A 16,592-nucleotide genomic window follows, 5' to 3' on the forward strand; every position below is an offset into this window, starting at 1 on the left:
GGTGCCCACAGCCCATGAGCACTCTCCCCATCTCCTCCTGGGTGCCCACAGCCCATGAGCACTCTCCCCGTCTCCTCCTGGGTGCCCACAGCCCATGAGCACTCTCCCCATCTCCTCCTGGGTGCCCACAGCCCATGAGCACTCTCCCCATCTCCTCCTGGGTGCCCACAGCCCATGAGCACTCTCCCCGTCTCCTCCTGGGTGCCCACAGCCCATGAGCACTCTCCCCATCTCCTCCTGGGTGCCCACAGCCCATGAGCACTCTCCCCATCTCCTCCTGGGTGCCCAATCACTCTCTGCACTCTCACCATCTCCTCCTGGGTGCCCAATCACTCCCTGCACTCTCCCCATCTCCTCCTGGGTGCCCAATCACTCTCTGCACTCTCACCATCTCCTCCTGGGTGCCCAATCACTCCCTGCACTCTCCCCATCTCCTCCTGGGTGCCCAATCACTCCCTGCACTCTCCCAATCTCCTCCTGGGTGCCCAATCACTCTCTGCACTCTCCCAATCTCCTCCTGGGTGCCCAATCACTCCCTGCACTCTCACCATCTCCTCCTGGGTGCCCAATCACTCCCTGCACTCTCACCATCTCCTCCTGGGTGCTCCCAGGTCCCTGGCCCGTGCTGCTGTCCCGGGGCTGCAGCTCCAGCACGGTGCGCAGGAGCCGCTCCGAGCGCTGCGTCAGGAACCCGATCTCGGCGTTGGGGTGGAGGCCGTACAGGTAGGGGGATTCTGGAGGCAGGGCATCGTCTATGTACTGCACAGAGACATCCAGGAGCACGTTAGGAACAGCTCAGGGCACTTTGCCTGCAGAGCTTCAGTGCTGGAGTCATCCCCCCGAGAGGTCAGCCCGGGCTGAGCCAGCTCTGCCTGTGGCTGAAACATCAGGGAAGTGATGGAGGAAGGAGAGTGCAAATGTTTACAGAGCTGCTTCTGCTCCTGCTGGGAAAATTCTGTAATTGCTGGAGTTCAGCTTGGCTCCGTGTCTCGGGCTGGACCTTCTCTAGCAATTATCTGCTGTGCATTTCAGCATCAGCATCCTGAAATCTCTTGTGGGAATTGAGCTTCCAGTAGTTAAGTTTTATGAACAAAACCAGCCTGATGTGCCTCTGCATTTGTGTACAAAGAGCAGATGAGATCAGTAAGTAGATCAACAAGACCCTTCAGTGATTCTCATCAAAACTGATGATAAAAAGAGCTTGAAAGGGCCATTTTAGCAAACAGTATGTGGATGTAATTTTCCAGGAGCCCCGCTTAAGTCTCGAGCACCAATACAGTTGGTGCATTCATGCATGAACAGAATGAGCCCATGATGAAGTAGCAAATTACCATTAGACTTGGCTGATCCAGGGGAATGCTGAAACATCCACAGGAACAAAACATAATGGGAAATAAGAGGAACAGTGCAGGAGCACTGCAGCCCTGTTCCTGCCTCCTAAAGCAGATTATGGGGCAGTTAGGGAAGACATTCCATTTACATGTATAAATAATGCCAGCAAACAAAGAGCTTACCTGGTGATAGCCATTATAATCCATGTTCCCTGGGAGAGGAAATCCAGGAGCAAGGCAAAGCTCTCCCTCCAGCATTTCTGGCTTGATAAATTCTTCCAGGTAGGTTCTGCAGAGCCGCCTGTCCCAGTCGTCCGTGATGTGCCCTCCGTACATGATCTCACCCACCAGGTAGCGCAGATCATCGTAGGGGACCTGGGTGTGGAGCAGGCTGGGCTGAACCCAGGCACTGCCCTGCACCCTCAGGGCTCCCCCCTCAGCAAACAAACAGCAGGCAGGAGTTAAATCCTGCCCTAGGAAAGCTGGGGCACAGCACAGTGCGAGTGGCACTGAGGTCTCCCATCTCCTCCAGAAGCGCCCCGAAATGTGAAGTTCTAAACGCAAAGACACCAAGGAAATGGCATTTCAGGACAGCTTCAAAGCCCCCAGAGAGCCCCCCTGTGGTGCCCCCACCTTGGAGCTGGCCTGCAGGTAGTTGTAGAGCACGTTGACAGAGATGGTGAGGTCCCCAGTGCTGAAGGGGTACGGGCGGTTCCAGCCCTGGGGGCCGAACTTGCGCCGCTCTGCCACCACCGCGTGGAAATAGCACAGGGCAAAGAGGATGCTCCTGAACTCCTTCTCCTGGCTGCACATCTCCAGGGTGTCCTGCAACACAGGACGGCTGCCCTCAGCCTCAGTGACTCCCAGGGAACCCAAACACGCCGGGCTTTGGACAGGGTGAATCACAGAGTCAGAGACCAAGGCTCAGAAGCGCCCCCAAACCATCAAGTTCCATACAACCCATGTTCCCTGGGAACATATTCCCTGCACATCTCCAGGGTGTCCTGCAACACAGGACGGCTGCCCTCAGCCTCAGGGACCCCCAGGGAACCCAAACACGCCGGGCTTTGGACAGGGTGAATCACAGAGTCAGAGACCAAGGCTCAGAAATGCCCCCAAACCATCAGGTTCAACCTTTGACCAAATGCCCCCTTGCACAGCTAATTGTGAACCATATTTTTTAACAATGACAGGGATGTGCCTCCACCACTTCCCTGGGCATCCTCTTCCAGAGCTTTACCAACCTTCTACTTTAGAAATTTTCCCTAACATCCAACCTGAACCTCCCCTGCTGACGCTTGTTGCCTGGGACAAGAGGCTGACCAAATTGTCCCGCAGTTCATTTTTGTTTCACACACACACGTATTTCAAAGTCAGTGGCTTTGCATTGCAGATTTATTGGCAAACTCTAGCAAATATTTTCTGACTTAATATTTGCTGTTGCCAGCTCCGAGTGGCTTTGCACAGGAACACACACAGGGAAGGAAGGAAGGACACGTGCACCCACTCAACGCCCCCGTCACCTGCATGTGCTCAACATCCCTCACCAGGAAGATGGGGAGGGAGCCACAGAATCACAGAATTCTCTGCTGGAAGGGACTCTAAAGTCCATGTTTTTCCAGCCCCTCTGCCATGGGCAGGGACACTTTCCACTATCCCAGGTTGCTCCAAGCCCCATCCAATGTTTATCTTTAAAAAATGCCACGTTAGGCTTTTAATCCTCTGAGAGCAGGACAGAGCTCAGGGTCTGTGCAGGAAAGGGGGAATCCTTTACTCTAGAGGGTGCAAGGCATTGACCAAATGCACGTGACAATCAAGAACATCCCAAAATCTGTTTTCCCCTGGATTGGGCAGCACTCTAAGCTCCCTTTATCAGCATTGTGATGAAGAACTGCTTCAAATACGTGCAGAACACCTTTCTCATTTCGGGAAACATCCCCAGAACAACCCAGTCCATTCTCATTCGGCCTCTCTTCAGTTGTCAATTCTTCTTCAGCTACAAAGCAGAACAATTTCCTCTGCACAGAATAAAGGGCCTTCTTTGTAGCCTTCAGCTGAAAGCTGAATTTGAACACCTCTTCTGTATAAAGCAGGGAAATGAGGTGTAAAAGGGACCCCACCCACTTGCTTCAGGATTTCTGATAAGAGATGTTTCATAATCCTCCAGCAATTTAGAAAATGCTAATTACTATTGATTGAAATGAGCAGAGGCAGGATGAAAATGTTACTTGGGGTGAAGGTTCTCCCCTCCCTTCTTCTCCAGGACATTTTGTGGAGCTCAGGATGATGAATGGCAACAGATAAGTTTGGAATAATCTTCCCTGACCACTGGCATTAATCCTTGCAGGGTGCCTCCCCCACACCTGCTCAGCAACGTTCCCTCCTGCTCTTGGGATTCTCTCCACACCAACATTTGAGTGCAAAACCAGCTGTGAGCTGCCCCAGGACCCAGGGCCCACAATTGTTTGGGGCTGCTCTTGCTTCATCTTAAATAACAAGAAAGATTCTTGTTAAAGATTCTTCTCTGGAGAGATTCTCAGAATGGTTGGGGTTGGAAGGGACCTTAAATCCCAACCAGTTCCACCCCTGCCATGGCAGGGACACCTTCCCCTGTCCCAGGCTGCTCCAAGCCCTGTCCAACCTGGCCTTGGGCACTGCCAGGGATCCAGGGGCAGCCCCAGCTGCTCTGGGCACCTGTGCCAGGGCCTGCCCACCGTCACAGCCAAGAATTTCTTCCCAATATCCAATGCAGATCTACCCTTCTTCAATTTGAAGCCATTCCCTGTGTCCTGTCCCTCCAGGATCTTGTCCCAAGTCCCTCTCCAGCTCTCTTGGAGCCCCTTTAGGTACTGGAAAATCTCCCTGGACTCCCCTCTCCTCCAGGCTGAACAAGCCCAGCTCTCTACCTCTGCTCTCAGCAGAGGTGCCCCAGCCCTCTGACCAACTCAGTGGCCTCCTCTGGACTTGTTCCAGCTGTGTTTGGGGCCCCAGAGGGGGACTCAGCACTGCAGGTGGGGCTTCACAAAAGCCAAGCAGAGATTTCTCACAAGAGAAAAGAGCCCTGCGGGATCTGCAGGCAGTGTTCCCAGCTGGATGGACAGGCTGCAATAATGTCAGCACCAGTGATCCTAAAGGGCAGTTTCCACTATCCCAGGTTGCTTCTAGCCCTGTCCAATGTTTATCTTTAAAAAATGCCACATTAGACCTTTAATCCTCTGAGAGCAGGACAGAGCTCAGGGTCTGTGCAGGAAAGGGGGAATCCTTTACTCTAGAGGGTGCAAGGCATTGACCAAGTGCACGTGACAATCAAGAACATCCCAAAATCTGTTTTCCCCTGGATTGGGCAGCACTCTAAGCTCCCTTTATCAGCATTGTGATGAAGAACTGCTTCAAATACGTGCAGAACACCTTTCTCATTTCAGGAAACATCCCCAGAACAACCCAGCTCATTCTCATTCAGGTCACCTTCAGAGCCTTCTGATGGGGTCCTGCTGTGAGGGCTGGGAGAGAGGGAGTGTCAGGGTGGCAGGACATGGGACTCAGTGTCCCTAGGACAGGAATCAGCAGCAAGACGAGTGCTCAGCCCTCAACCCTTGAGGGAAATGGGGTCACAGCTGAGCCCCCCAGGCTCCATCCTGCCCTGGAGCCCTGGGCTGTTCCCAGGGAGTCCTGCAGGGATGGGATCCTGGCCTGCCCCTGTCCCGTGGTGTCCCATCAGCTCCAGCCCACCCAACCACGCTCCCATGTCGCAGACATCTTTCATGGAAAATCCTTTCTTTAGGGGTTTTTCTCCTGAGAAGCTGAGAGGCCTCAGGAACAAAATGTAACCAATGGTTATCTGCTGCTGTGGAATGCAACAGGGGCATCTGGGATTGGGCTCATGTGGTTGTTTCTAACTAATGGCCAATCACAGCCCAGCTGGCTCGGACTCTCTGTCTGAGACACAAGCCTTTGTTTTTCATTCCTTTTTTTTCTATTCTTAGCCAGCCTTCTGATGAAATCCTTTCTTCTATTCTTTTAGTATAGTTTTAATATAATATACATCATAAAATAATAAGTCAGCCTTCTGAAACACAGAGTCAGATCCCCATTTCTTCCCTCATCCTCAACCCCCTGTGGACACGGTCACGCTCCCACCTGGCTGAAGTTGTCCAGGGCCTTGTGCAGGTTGGCGTGGATGCCGGTGGGAGCCTCGCTGGTGATTTTGATGGAGTTCTGCAGGATGCCCTGGGGGATGATGTGGCTCTCCGGGCACGGCGCCGGCTCAGCGCTCAGGAACACGCGGAAATCCCGGTGGCTGCCCTGGCTGAGCTGCTCCAGCCTCTTCTCCAGGGAGCTCAGCCACTTGGCCACCAGGTGGATGTTCTGGCGGGGACAAAGGGACAAGGCTTGCTCAGTGCCCCCATCGCACCCCCAGGGGCTGGGCAGGCACCAAATCCAGCCCACTGATGGATGCCCTCTGGTTGAAAATGGCAATGCAAGATGTTTTCAATTCCCATCTGCATGGCAGATTATCTTTGTCAAGTGACCACATTCACTCCTCCCTCGGGAGGGGACACCTGCTGATAACAGCCATTGAACGTCCCTGCATGGCTGATAAGAGCTACAGCATCCCATTGTGAGATGCTCAGCCCAGAGGGAGGAGCCAAGCACTCCTACCCAGATATAATCCAGAAGTTTTTAATACACCACCACAGCTTCTGCACTGGATTCCCCAGAGGAACAGCAGCTGCCTCTCCTTCCCTTGGATCTTCAGAGGAAGAATACACCCTTCTCCAGGATCCCTGCTCCAACAGAGCCAGCCCTGGCACTGCAGGAGGGCTGAGCCACAATTCCAATGGGACTGTGCCAGCACCCTGACCCACAGGGTGTCAGGCTGGGTTCTGATTCTGGCACTGTTGTTCTAGTGCACTGCACTGTTTATTTTATCCTTTTATTTTTTTTCTTCCCTATTAAAGAACTGTAATTTCCTGCTCCCATATTTTTGCCTGAGAGCCCCTTAATTTAAAATTTATAGCAATTCAGAGGAGTGGGAAGGGTTCACATCCTCCATTTCAGGGGAGGCTCCTGCCTTCCTTAGCAGACACCTGGCTTTCCAAACCAAGACACCTCTGGAATTTGGGATTTGGCCCAGGGGTGTCAGAATTCAAGACATCCCTCTGGCTGCCCTAGGTGGCCAAAACCCCTGCCAGAAAGCTCAAAGACCCTGGCACAAAGCCCAAGATGCCTGTGGTTCTGATTATGACCCACAGAGCAAGTTACCAACCTTATATGAAGATCTGCAAGCCACAACAGTTTAAGTAAAATAATAGTGAATTTACCATGAAGTGAAAAATAAATTTTTAAGGTTTTTAGAATAGAAGTTCAAAGAACAAAATAGAAGAATCTAAGCGTCAAAAATAAATTTTTAAAGTTTTTATAATAGAAGTTCAAAGAACAAAATAGAAGAATCTAAGTGTCCAACCTTTCTCCTTCTTCTTAGCCTCCATCTTCTGCTGTAATGTTAGCACTTTTAAAATAGTTTAGAGTAGAAGCTCACTGTCTAATGTAAGTGATAAGTATTAGAAAGTAATTGTAAATATTGCACAGGTAGTTTTTAATATTAAAAAAATAACTCCACCCCAGAAGTGAGCAAAGTGCCTCAGACTGTCTTGCTGAGCAGACCTCGGCTAAACAAGAAAAATAAATTATAGATAAGATACAATAAGCAACCTTAAAACCAAAAACTGAAAAGCTCTAACTCCTTCTTTGAGCACCGAGCTGAAAAAAGAAACTTTCTAATGTCTCTCAAAATCACTCTAACCAACTAAAAATCCAAAGACAGGGGTGCCTGTGTGTGGCTCCCAGCTCCAAAGAGCCAGGTGCAGCAAGAACATTTGAAAATTCAAAATAATCAGTAGAAATCAGCAAGTCACAGCTGGGCTGGTTGGGCTCTTGGTGCTGGAATTCTCCTCGTTTCAGCAATACCAGCTGAGCTTATTCCTGGGGAGAAAAAATATTATTCCTGGGGTGTAAAGGTGTTATTCCTGGGGAGCAGAGTTGTCATTCCTGGGGAGCAGAGTTGTTACTCCTGGGTGTAAAGTTGTTATTCCTGAGCAGCAAAGTTGTTATTCCTGGGGAGTAAATTGTTGTTCCTGGGTTAGCAAAGTTGTTATTCCTCCCCCAGCCCCACCGAGCTCAGATGAAAACATTTGATCATTTTGATCAGAATGGCAGTGAGGACCTTCCATAGCATTTCCTGGGCGAACAAGTCAAGCAGGTGATTTCACAAAGTCCTTTAACACAAAAGGATTTATTTATTCATGCAACTAATTGGACACATCCCTCAGAAGATTAAGCAGAATCATGGGGAGATGGTGAAATGGATGAAGTTAAGCCTCAGTTTTTCCCCTGGAGTCCTATACAGCATTATAGTCTCCAGGCAAGAAAACAGCTTTTTTTGTTATATTAGGAATGGGATTTGTGGGCTAAAGTAGCCTTGTGTTGAAGGCAGGTGTGCAATCCAAACTGGCTGTGTTCACAGGCACTTGGGATGGTGATTTATCCCAGCCCAAGAAAGGACAAGGAACTTGCTAAACCTAAATTAAAAGCAGCCGCCAGAAAGATAAACTGCTTGGAGGTGGCAAAGAAATTACATAAAGGAACCATATTAGAGGCTGAGAATAAATATATATCACCTAAAAATGGGGCCAGAAAGAGCTCTCATGGTTAAATAGCAGAGTAATGGAGATTATTAGGAGTAAAATTACATTCCTCAGAAAGTGGAAGTTGTGTCCAAATGAGAAAAAACAGAAAAGAGCACAAAACCCAGCCATGGTAAAGTCAAAAAGTACTTACAAGAAGCAATTTTTTTTGAAAACCATAAAAGCTAATAATAAAGCCTTTTTCCAGAAACCAGGAACCTACCAGAGAGTCTATAAAACTGTAACATGATCAAGGTCTGTAGGGAGCGCCCATGGAAGGCCAGGCCAGCCCAAAGCAGCCCAAATTTGCAGGAATATTCCCTGGGGAGGCTCTCACTGTTCCAGCCTGGTGGAATCACTGGAACCCTGAGGCTGGAGATGCCCCTGGAGATCCCCCAGGCCACCCTCCTGCTCCCAGCAGGGTCACCCAGAGCAGGTTTTTAACTGGGTCCAGTTGGGTTTTTGGATTTTTGCGAGGCTGAAGTCTCCACAACCTGTCTGGGCAGAGTGTGCCAGTGTTCAACCACACTCACAGTAAAAAAACTTAAATCAAAAAATAGTATGAGATAGTGAAATGAAATGAATGTTTAAGGGAAAATTGTATCTCAATTTTAACCCTTAGCTTCTTGCTCTTTCCCTCAGCTCCACTATGAGGACTTTGACTCCCTCTTCTACCAGGAGGGATTTAAACACACAAATAAACCAAATTTATCCAAATCCCAGCTGTCTCTGAGCCAAACCCCGGCTTCTGGAGGTTAAATAACCCCGGCCTCTCCCCATATAACAAATGCTTCATCTCTTACTTGTTGCAAGGACTCTCAAGCTGAAGCAGCAGATGAGGAGCTGTTCAGAGGAGTCCATGAGGTAATAAATAGGAAGAGGTCTCTGGGAGCAGATGGGCTCACCCCAAAGGGACCCCACATGTGCAGGGTGTGCAGCACAGCTCAGGAGGCAGCAGTGTTGACATGACCCAGCCTGGCAGGGGCTCCAGCAGGGCAGGAGTCCCTCCCCAGCAGCATCAGCTAGGAAAGAACAGCAATCTCAAAGCTCCAGCCCATTTTAGAGAGCTCAGATATGTGAGGAGATCACAGTCTGGGCTGGTGGGTGGGTGGGGTGGGGCGGAGGTGCTGTTCTGGTCCCCAGGCTGGGTTTGAGCAGTGCTGGACGCTGGAGGGGTCACTCAGTCCCTGCTGGGCAAGAGGGACATGGCCAAGGAGCAGCCTGGGGGACAAGGAGCTGTCCCAGCTGTCCCCAGGGATGTCCCAGCCCGTGGAATCCTGCTCAGCAGGAGCAGGAGAAGGCAGGAGTGTTGGTAGGGAGGGTGTTTGCCTTCCCCAGTCAGCACAGGGTGTGACAGAGCCCCTGCCTGCCCGGGGAAATGGGGAATGCATTCCTTCCCTGGCTCCCGTGCCTGGGCAGCTTTGGCTTTCCCTGTTGCATTGTCTGGATCTCAATCTCCCTTTTAACCCCACATTCTGCCCCCTCCCACCCCTGGGCAGTGAGGGAGCAGCAGGTGGGGCTCAGTTTCCACCTGGGGTTAAACACAGCAGCTCATCCCCACAAATTCCTTTTTGGGGGCTGGAGAGGGGATTTCCCCAGGCCCTGCACAGAGCTGGAATTGTCTCTGTGGGGTTCCTGTATCCCCAGGCACGGATTTTGATCAATACCAGCTCTTTATCCTCCCCAAACCAGTATTGCTGAGGTAAAAGGGAATTTCTCACAGGCTACCAACCAGCTAAAACACAGCCAACAGGGGTAAGGAGGCTACTGATGGAGTTTTAACTCTTCACCGTATCATAAAAGCATCTGGAAGAGCAAATGATTGGTGAGCTGACAAAATAACTCATAAGACAAAGCCATTTCAAGTCTTGCAAATAAAGGCTGGTAGTGAAGAGCTGCAGGAGGATGCCATCATTCTAAGTGACTGGCAATGACACTGCAGCAGGAATTCACTGGTGATAGATGCAAAGGAATGCACTCAGGAAAACAACCCCAGCTACAGATACACACACTGATGGCTTCAGAATTAACTATTATCACTCAGGGAAGGGAGCTCAGAGTCCTCACAGTTATTTCCTGCAAATAACAGTTCGGTGCTCGGCAATGCAAGAGGAGAGGGACAGAGAATAAAGCTGCAAAGGGGATTTTGCCACTCCATAAATCCATGGTGGGCCTTCATCTTGTAAACAGCACCCAGCTCCCACTGCTCTTAAATCCTGAAGGATTTAACTCCCACAAAAGCAGACACTGCATCAGGAGGGCCTCACCCACTGGAGAGAGCAGAGCCTGGGGTGGAGGGAGGGAGTGAAGGGTGAGCAGAGCAGGCTGCAAGAAAGTGGAAGTGCATTTTCATATGGCACAGAACTAAACTGCCAATTTACTGCTTCAGGGTGTTAGGGACTTGAGAGAATCACAGAGTGCAGCTGAGCTGGAAGTCACAGAGAGAAACAGAATTGTTAATGCTGGAAAAAAGCTTTAAAAAAAAAAAAAGCTTTAAACTCAGCAAATCCATCATCCCAGCAGCACCAGCGTGGCCAGCAGGAACCCAGGTCCCCAGTGCCACAGCCACAGGGGTTTTGAGCCCTTCCAGGGGTGGTGATGCCATTTCTGCCCTGCTCCAGCACCCCTGCCCTTCCCTGAGACTGTGGATGTGCTGGCAGTGCCAGGGGCTGGTGCCACACAGGGACATCCCAGGGGCTCCCCAAGGGGACACAGAAACCCCTGCTGGCTTTCCAGGTGAGCCAGGCACGGGCAGATCCCAGCTGGGATGGGGGATGAACACTGTGGAAAGGAAAAGCTGAGGTGCTTCAGGCTGGGACAGAGAGGTGGCTGCTGTCACTTCTGTCAGCATTTGAAGCTGCTGGAGGGATGGGTCAGCACTCAGAGAGGGACCAGGGGGTGTGAGCCAAGAGAATTGTTGTTTCAGACACTTTGCTGCCTCCTGTTCTGCTGCCCCAAATCTGATTGATGCGGCTGGCAACAATATTTTTATTTAGAACTGCAGAAACTCAGTCTCCTCACCTGAAGTGATTTAGGGTTGTGCTCACACTGTGTGAATGGAGTTTGGGGTGTGGGGGGAGATGAGAGGAGATGCCTGGGCAAAGGGATTGTTCTGGGGTTGTTTTCTCACAAACAAGGACTGTGTGAGGAGCAGTAGGCAAAATGCAATTACACCTGAGTGCTGCTGCAGCAGGTGCACTCAGGATTTCAGGATTTTGGGAGATCAGATCATCCCAGGGTCCAGACAACCCGTTCACTCTACAAACACACAAATCAAACAATGAGGAAGGAGTGGACAGGAACCTGCAACCAAAGTGCTGCCAACACCACAGAGATTTTATAAAGCTGGGAAAGAGCTCAATAAAATATCAAAAGAAAAATCGTGCATTAAGTATCAGTTTAATCATAGTCTGCATATCTGACCTTAAGTGTTTTCATCTCTAATTGGTAGTTTCTTCCCACATCTGCTTTTGTGGTGTTAGATGCCTCAAAAATAATTGCTTTTGCTTGTGTTGACATGACACCAGTGATCATTATTTGTGGGTATCACTGCCTGCTAACAGCCAACTTAGGGAATATTTCCAGTCCAGTGATAATTGAGTGCATTTATATCCTGTCCTTTTGTGATAGAAGGAATGAAAAAGAGGAATAGATGCAGCCAAACATGGGCTGGTACTAAGAATTCATAATTCAAATGAATATATCTGCCCAGGCCAGACAGGGACGCTGCAGAAGGGATTCACAGGTTGGAGAGAAACTTTGCCAATTAATTCTCAGCAGACAGGTAACAAAACCTGAAAGAACACATCTAATGAGAACACGTGGTCAGAGTAACTGAGAGATGAGTCAGTTATCAGTAACTGAGAGATGGGTCAGCTATCAGTAACTGAGAGATGGGTCAGTTATCAGTAACTGAGAGATGGGTCAGTTAGTAACTGAGAGATGGGTCAGTTATCAGTAACTGAGAGATGGGTCAGTTATCAGTATCTGAGAGATGGGTCAGTTATCAGTAACTGAGAGATGGGTCAGCTATCAGTAACTGAGAGATGGGTCAGCTATCAGTAACTGAGAGATGGGTCAGTTATCAGTAACTGAGAGATGGGTCAGTTATCAGTAACTGAGAGATGGGTCAGTTATCAGTAACTGAGAGATGGGTCAGTTATCAATAATGAGACAGAGTGGGCAATGTGAAACAGCCCCCTGCACACTGACCATCCTCTGCACACTGACCATCCCCTGTGCACTCACTGGCTGTCAACACTGACCATTCACATTGCCCACCCACACTGCCCATCCCCTGCTCTCTGACCATCCCCACTGCCCATCCCATCCCATCCCATCCCATCCCATCCCATCCCATCCCATCCCATCCCATCCCATCGATCCCATCCCCATCCCATCCCATCCCATCCCATTCCATCGATCCCATCCCCATCCCTGTGCTGTTTCCCCTCTCAGGGCAGTGCTGCAGGGCCATGGGAGCACCAGAGTTTTCCTTTGGGAGGAGTTCCCTGCCGAGCCCCTGTGCTTGCACAGGCAGAACACAGATCACAGCCAGCATTGCCATGGCAACCATCAGGGACAGCACCACATGGACACGGAGCAGCACAGGCTCCCCTCCCTGTGCTGGCAGCACCTGGGGACCCTGCCCTGCCCCAGAGTGCCCCTCTCCTCCAGCCCTCCTCACAAATCCCTCCTGCAGCAAAGAAAACTGATGTTTGTACAAAGCCTCATTCTCTGGGAGACCTCAGGGAAAACATTCCCTGGTTTTCCATCCCTGTGCCAGCCAGGCTGCCCAGCCAGAGCCAGCCCAGCCCTGCCCCTGCTCACTGCATGGTGCTGGGGGACCCCAGGGGACAGGGAAGGGCACTGCTGTGCCCAGGGCTTGGCCTGGCCAGGAGATGCCACCAGCCTGGCCTGGGATGTGGTGTCAGAATCACAGAACCATGGGAAGGGTTGGGTTGGGAGGGACCTGAAAGCTCATCCAATTCCAACTCCTTGTCATGGGCAGGGACACCTTCCCCTGTCCCAGGGACATCTCCCACCGTCCCAGGGACATCTCCCAGTGTCCCAGCTGCTCCCAGCCCTGTCCAGCCTGGCCTTGGGCACTGCCAGGGACCCAGGGGCAGCCCCAGCTGCTCTGGGCACCTGTGCCAGGGCCTGCCCACCCTGCCAGGGAACAATTCCTCATTCCCAAGATCCCATCTAAACCCACTCTCTGTCAATGGGAGCCATTCCCTGTGTCCTGTCCCTCCATCCCTTACCAAAGTCCATCTCCAGCTCGTTCCCTGTGTCCTGTCCCTCCATCCCTTTCCAAAGTCCATCTCCAGCTCTCTCAGAGCCCCTTCAGGCCACACTCAGTTCACTTCAGAGCAATCCTCAGCCTGAACACCCCCAGCTCTCCCAGCAGAGCTGCCCCATCCCTCTGATCACCCTGGAGCCTCCTCTGGACCTGTGCTCCAGCTGACCCTGCTGGAGCAGAGGGGTCTCCAGATGATCTCCAGAGGTCCTTCCAACCCATCCTGGGACTCTGGGATTTCTGATACAGTGATGAATCTCACACAGTTTTGCTCCAGGAGCTCACTGTTATTCAATTTAATCCATGAACCTGACTCAGTGAAGCAGCAACCAAGGAAAATGGAAAGATGCTCAAGAATTAAATTAACTTGATCACAAAGAGAGGGAAGTGACATTTTGGCTAATGGGTGAAGACTACAATTAAATTGGGAATATCTAAAGTCTGAGCTCTTCCCTGCATCAGTGCATTCAAACATGCATCTGAACAAACACAAACAAATTTCTCTGTGTCTTTGCTGTTTAGCTGATCAACCCCATTTGGGACTGGGGTGGCCACTGGGTCAGCAAAGGCTTCTGAGAGGGAGACAGAGCAGACAGAGCTGGTGCTGACTCATGGCTGAGTGCAAAGCTCCTTCCTGCCTGCACAGAGGGCACTGCAGGCAGCAGGGACACCGGATCCATGGACAGGCAGAATGGGAATGCAGAGATCTCAGAGCCACTGGGGTGGAGACACCTCTGGCATCCCCCTCTGCCTAAAGCAGGGCCGGGCAGTGCAGTGACCCAGGAACAGGCCCAGGAGCTTTTGGATGTGTCCAAGGATGAAAACGCCACAAACTGCACAGGCAACTCCATCCCCTGTTTGGCCATTCACACGGGGAAAAAAAAAATGGTATTTACATTTCAATGGAATTTCCTGAATTTCAGGTTGTCCCCATCACCAGACACCACTGGGAGAGCCTGGTCTTTACTGCCCACCCCCCAGGCTGATGGAACCATCTCTTCTCCAGGCTGCACAGAGCATCTCCAGCTGTGGGCCCAGCTGCTCCTGCCCCCAGAGCCACGAGGAGCCGGCAGTGAGCTCTGCCTGCACCCCCCAACGGAATGCAGAGGCTTCCAGGCCCTCCAAAGCTCTCAAGTGTTGCTAAGGAGACCCAGAGGCTGAACCTGCTATAAATGGGGTTTTTGTGGAGCTCAGAGATCAAGCTCAGCCCTTCAGCACCAATGGCAGGAGCAGAGCAGCTGCTGGGCTTGAGCTGGGCTGTTCTGCAGCCCTCAGGTAACAAAGGCTCCTTTAAAGAGCTGCATTTTGGCCTCAGGGGCTCCTCTTCTGCAGCTGGACCATTTGTATTTGTAGAGAATCATTTTAGCTGTGGGTTCACTCACCTGTCAGCACCCTGTACCAGAGCTCAGCAAAGCTGAAGCCACCAGACAGGAACAGCACTGGTGCTGAAGGGGCAGGGAGCTCTGGCCAGGCTCTGCCAGGGTGAGGGGGATTATCTGCCCATGGAAATGCAGGACTGGGAGGCTTTCTGCTGTTCTTTCTCATTAAATAAGTAATTTATAAAAAGCTCCATTTTCAGAGTGAGCTGAGGAACTTTTCCCAGGGTGTTTTTGTCTTTGTTTTGCCTCCTGTGGTGTCAGAAGGCAACAGGACTGAGAGGAAGTGGCCCTAGGACAGCCCTTCCCAGCACAGCAGTGATCCTGCTCCTGTCATCCAACAAAAACCTCCCAAACCTCATTCACTGGCTCATTAATGCTCCAAGATGTGACTCCCATTATGTCTGGTCCCAATCAAGAACCAGTAATGAGCCACGTGTGAAAAAGGCACCCAGATGATCCCCTCAGGTGTTTGTCCTGGAGAACGTGGGTGTGAGCTCCACGTGAGCTGAGCTGTTGGTCAGGGATGATAAAATACAGAAGCAAAGCTAACAGTTGCTTTTTGTCTGCTCAAAAACAAATGGGAAGCCTGGGTATAACTGTGCTGTGGGTGGGATACAGCCTTCAAATAATGAGTTTAATTAATCTGGGTAAAACTACCCTGAGATCTGCTCTGGCCTCTCTTTTATTATTAATGCAATGATCCACAAATCCTGTGGCACTTTCGTAAATTGAGTCATCTGTGTCATTCCAGATCTTGTACAAACACTCCCGGAGCTGTTTGTGAGGCATTTGTCACCAAAGCCTCTCAGGAAAGATCTTGCTAGATAAACCAAATGGCAAATGCTGCTCTGATCCCCCCCTGACTGAAGCAGAGCCCAACCATCCCAGGCCACCCCTCCATGGCAGGGACACCTCCCATTGTCCCAGGCTGCTCCAGCCTGGCCTTGGGCACTGCCAGGGATCCAGGGGCAGCCACAGCTGCTCTGGGCACCCTCCCAGGGAGGAATTCTGCTGATTTAGCCTTCAGTGTCTGCCTAACCTCTTACTGATTGCTCTGACCGCCAGAGAAGATGGGAATGGATGCAATAAAAACCCTTCAGGCCCCCAGTGCTTGTCTGTTAGCACTGAAACAGCACATGGGGCCTGGCACTGCTGACAGATCCTTTACAGCAGCACACCAGCACTGTAGAAAAGAACTTTTCACTCTGCATTACTGAATGGCTCCAAAAGCTGCATATTTCCATCTGCACCACCTCAAAGGCAGATGCCAGGATTGCAGCCCTCTGTATATTAAAAGCTCTAGAGGAGCTCAGCATTGTTTACCTAAGAGGGAGCTTGCAAAAAAAAAAAAAAAAGGCAAAAATTAAGCTCAAAATATCAAGGATATTTAATTTCAATTCATAACCAGGCCTGCAGGCTCAGATCAGGGCTCAGAGCTTTGTCTTAATCTAATTTTATGCAAACAATTCAGTGATAATGAAAGTTTATATAATCCACATCAAGGAAATCAGAGGGGTTCCCAAAACCTGTAATGAGAGCTGACATCAGCGAGTGCACATCAGGAAACCCAAAGGCTCCCTGAATGAATGGCTCCAGAGAGCACCTGACAGAGACAGAGCTCCCTCCACACCCCAAAGCCTCTGAGGCACTTTGTGGGGCTGGGATGAGAGCTGGCAGCATTTCCCCACTTTGGGATGCTCGGGGGTATTGATGCAGGGCATCCTCAGGGTAGGGAATAATGAGCTCTGACCCCTGGTTCAGGAGGCTGAACAAAGAATATTGCTTTATTAAGCTATACTATATTACACTAATACTTTATTATAACTATACTAAAAAATACTAAAGAAAAACGCATGACTGTCCCGAAAAGTCACAACACAGCTTTGACCCCATTGGCCAA

At 50.6% G+C, this 16,592-nt stretch overlaps 1 protein-coding gene across 1 annotated transcript in view; it reads right to left on the reverse strand.

Annotated features, from left to right (window-relative positions):
- Positions 1 to 16,592, reverse strand: part of LOC136566404 (dynein axonemal heavy chain 9-like) — a 61,316-nt gene that overhangs the window by 17,212 nt on the left and 27,512 nt on the right. The window contains exons 9-12 of the mRNA XM_066565530.1: positions 5,469 to 5,696; positions 1,965 to 2,156; positions 1,515 to 1,706; positions 589 to 759 (exon numbers count right to left, since the gene is read on the reverse strand). Coding sequence (XP_066421627.1) covers positions 589 to 759; positions 1,515 to 1,706; positions 1,965 to 2,156; positions 5,469 to 5,696 — 783 coding nt within the window. The remainder of the gene's footprint in view (positions 1 to 588; positions 760 to 1,514; positions 1,707 to 1,964; positions 2,157 to 5,468; positions 5,697 to 16,592) is intronic.

Source organism: Molothrus aeneus, chromosome 25 (assembly GCF_037042795.1).
Source record: "Molothrus aeneus isolate 106 chromosome 25, BPBGC_Maene_1.0, whole genome shotgun sequence".
NCBI lineage: Eukaryota > Metazoa > Chordata > Aves > Passeriformes > Icteridae > Molothrus > Molothrus aeneus.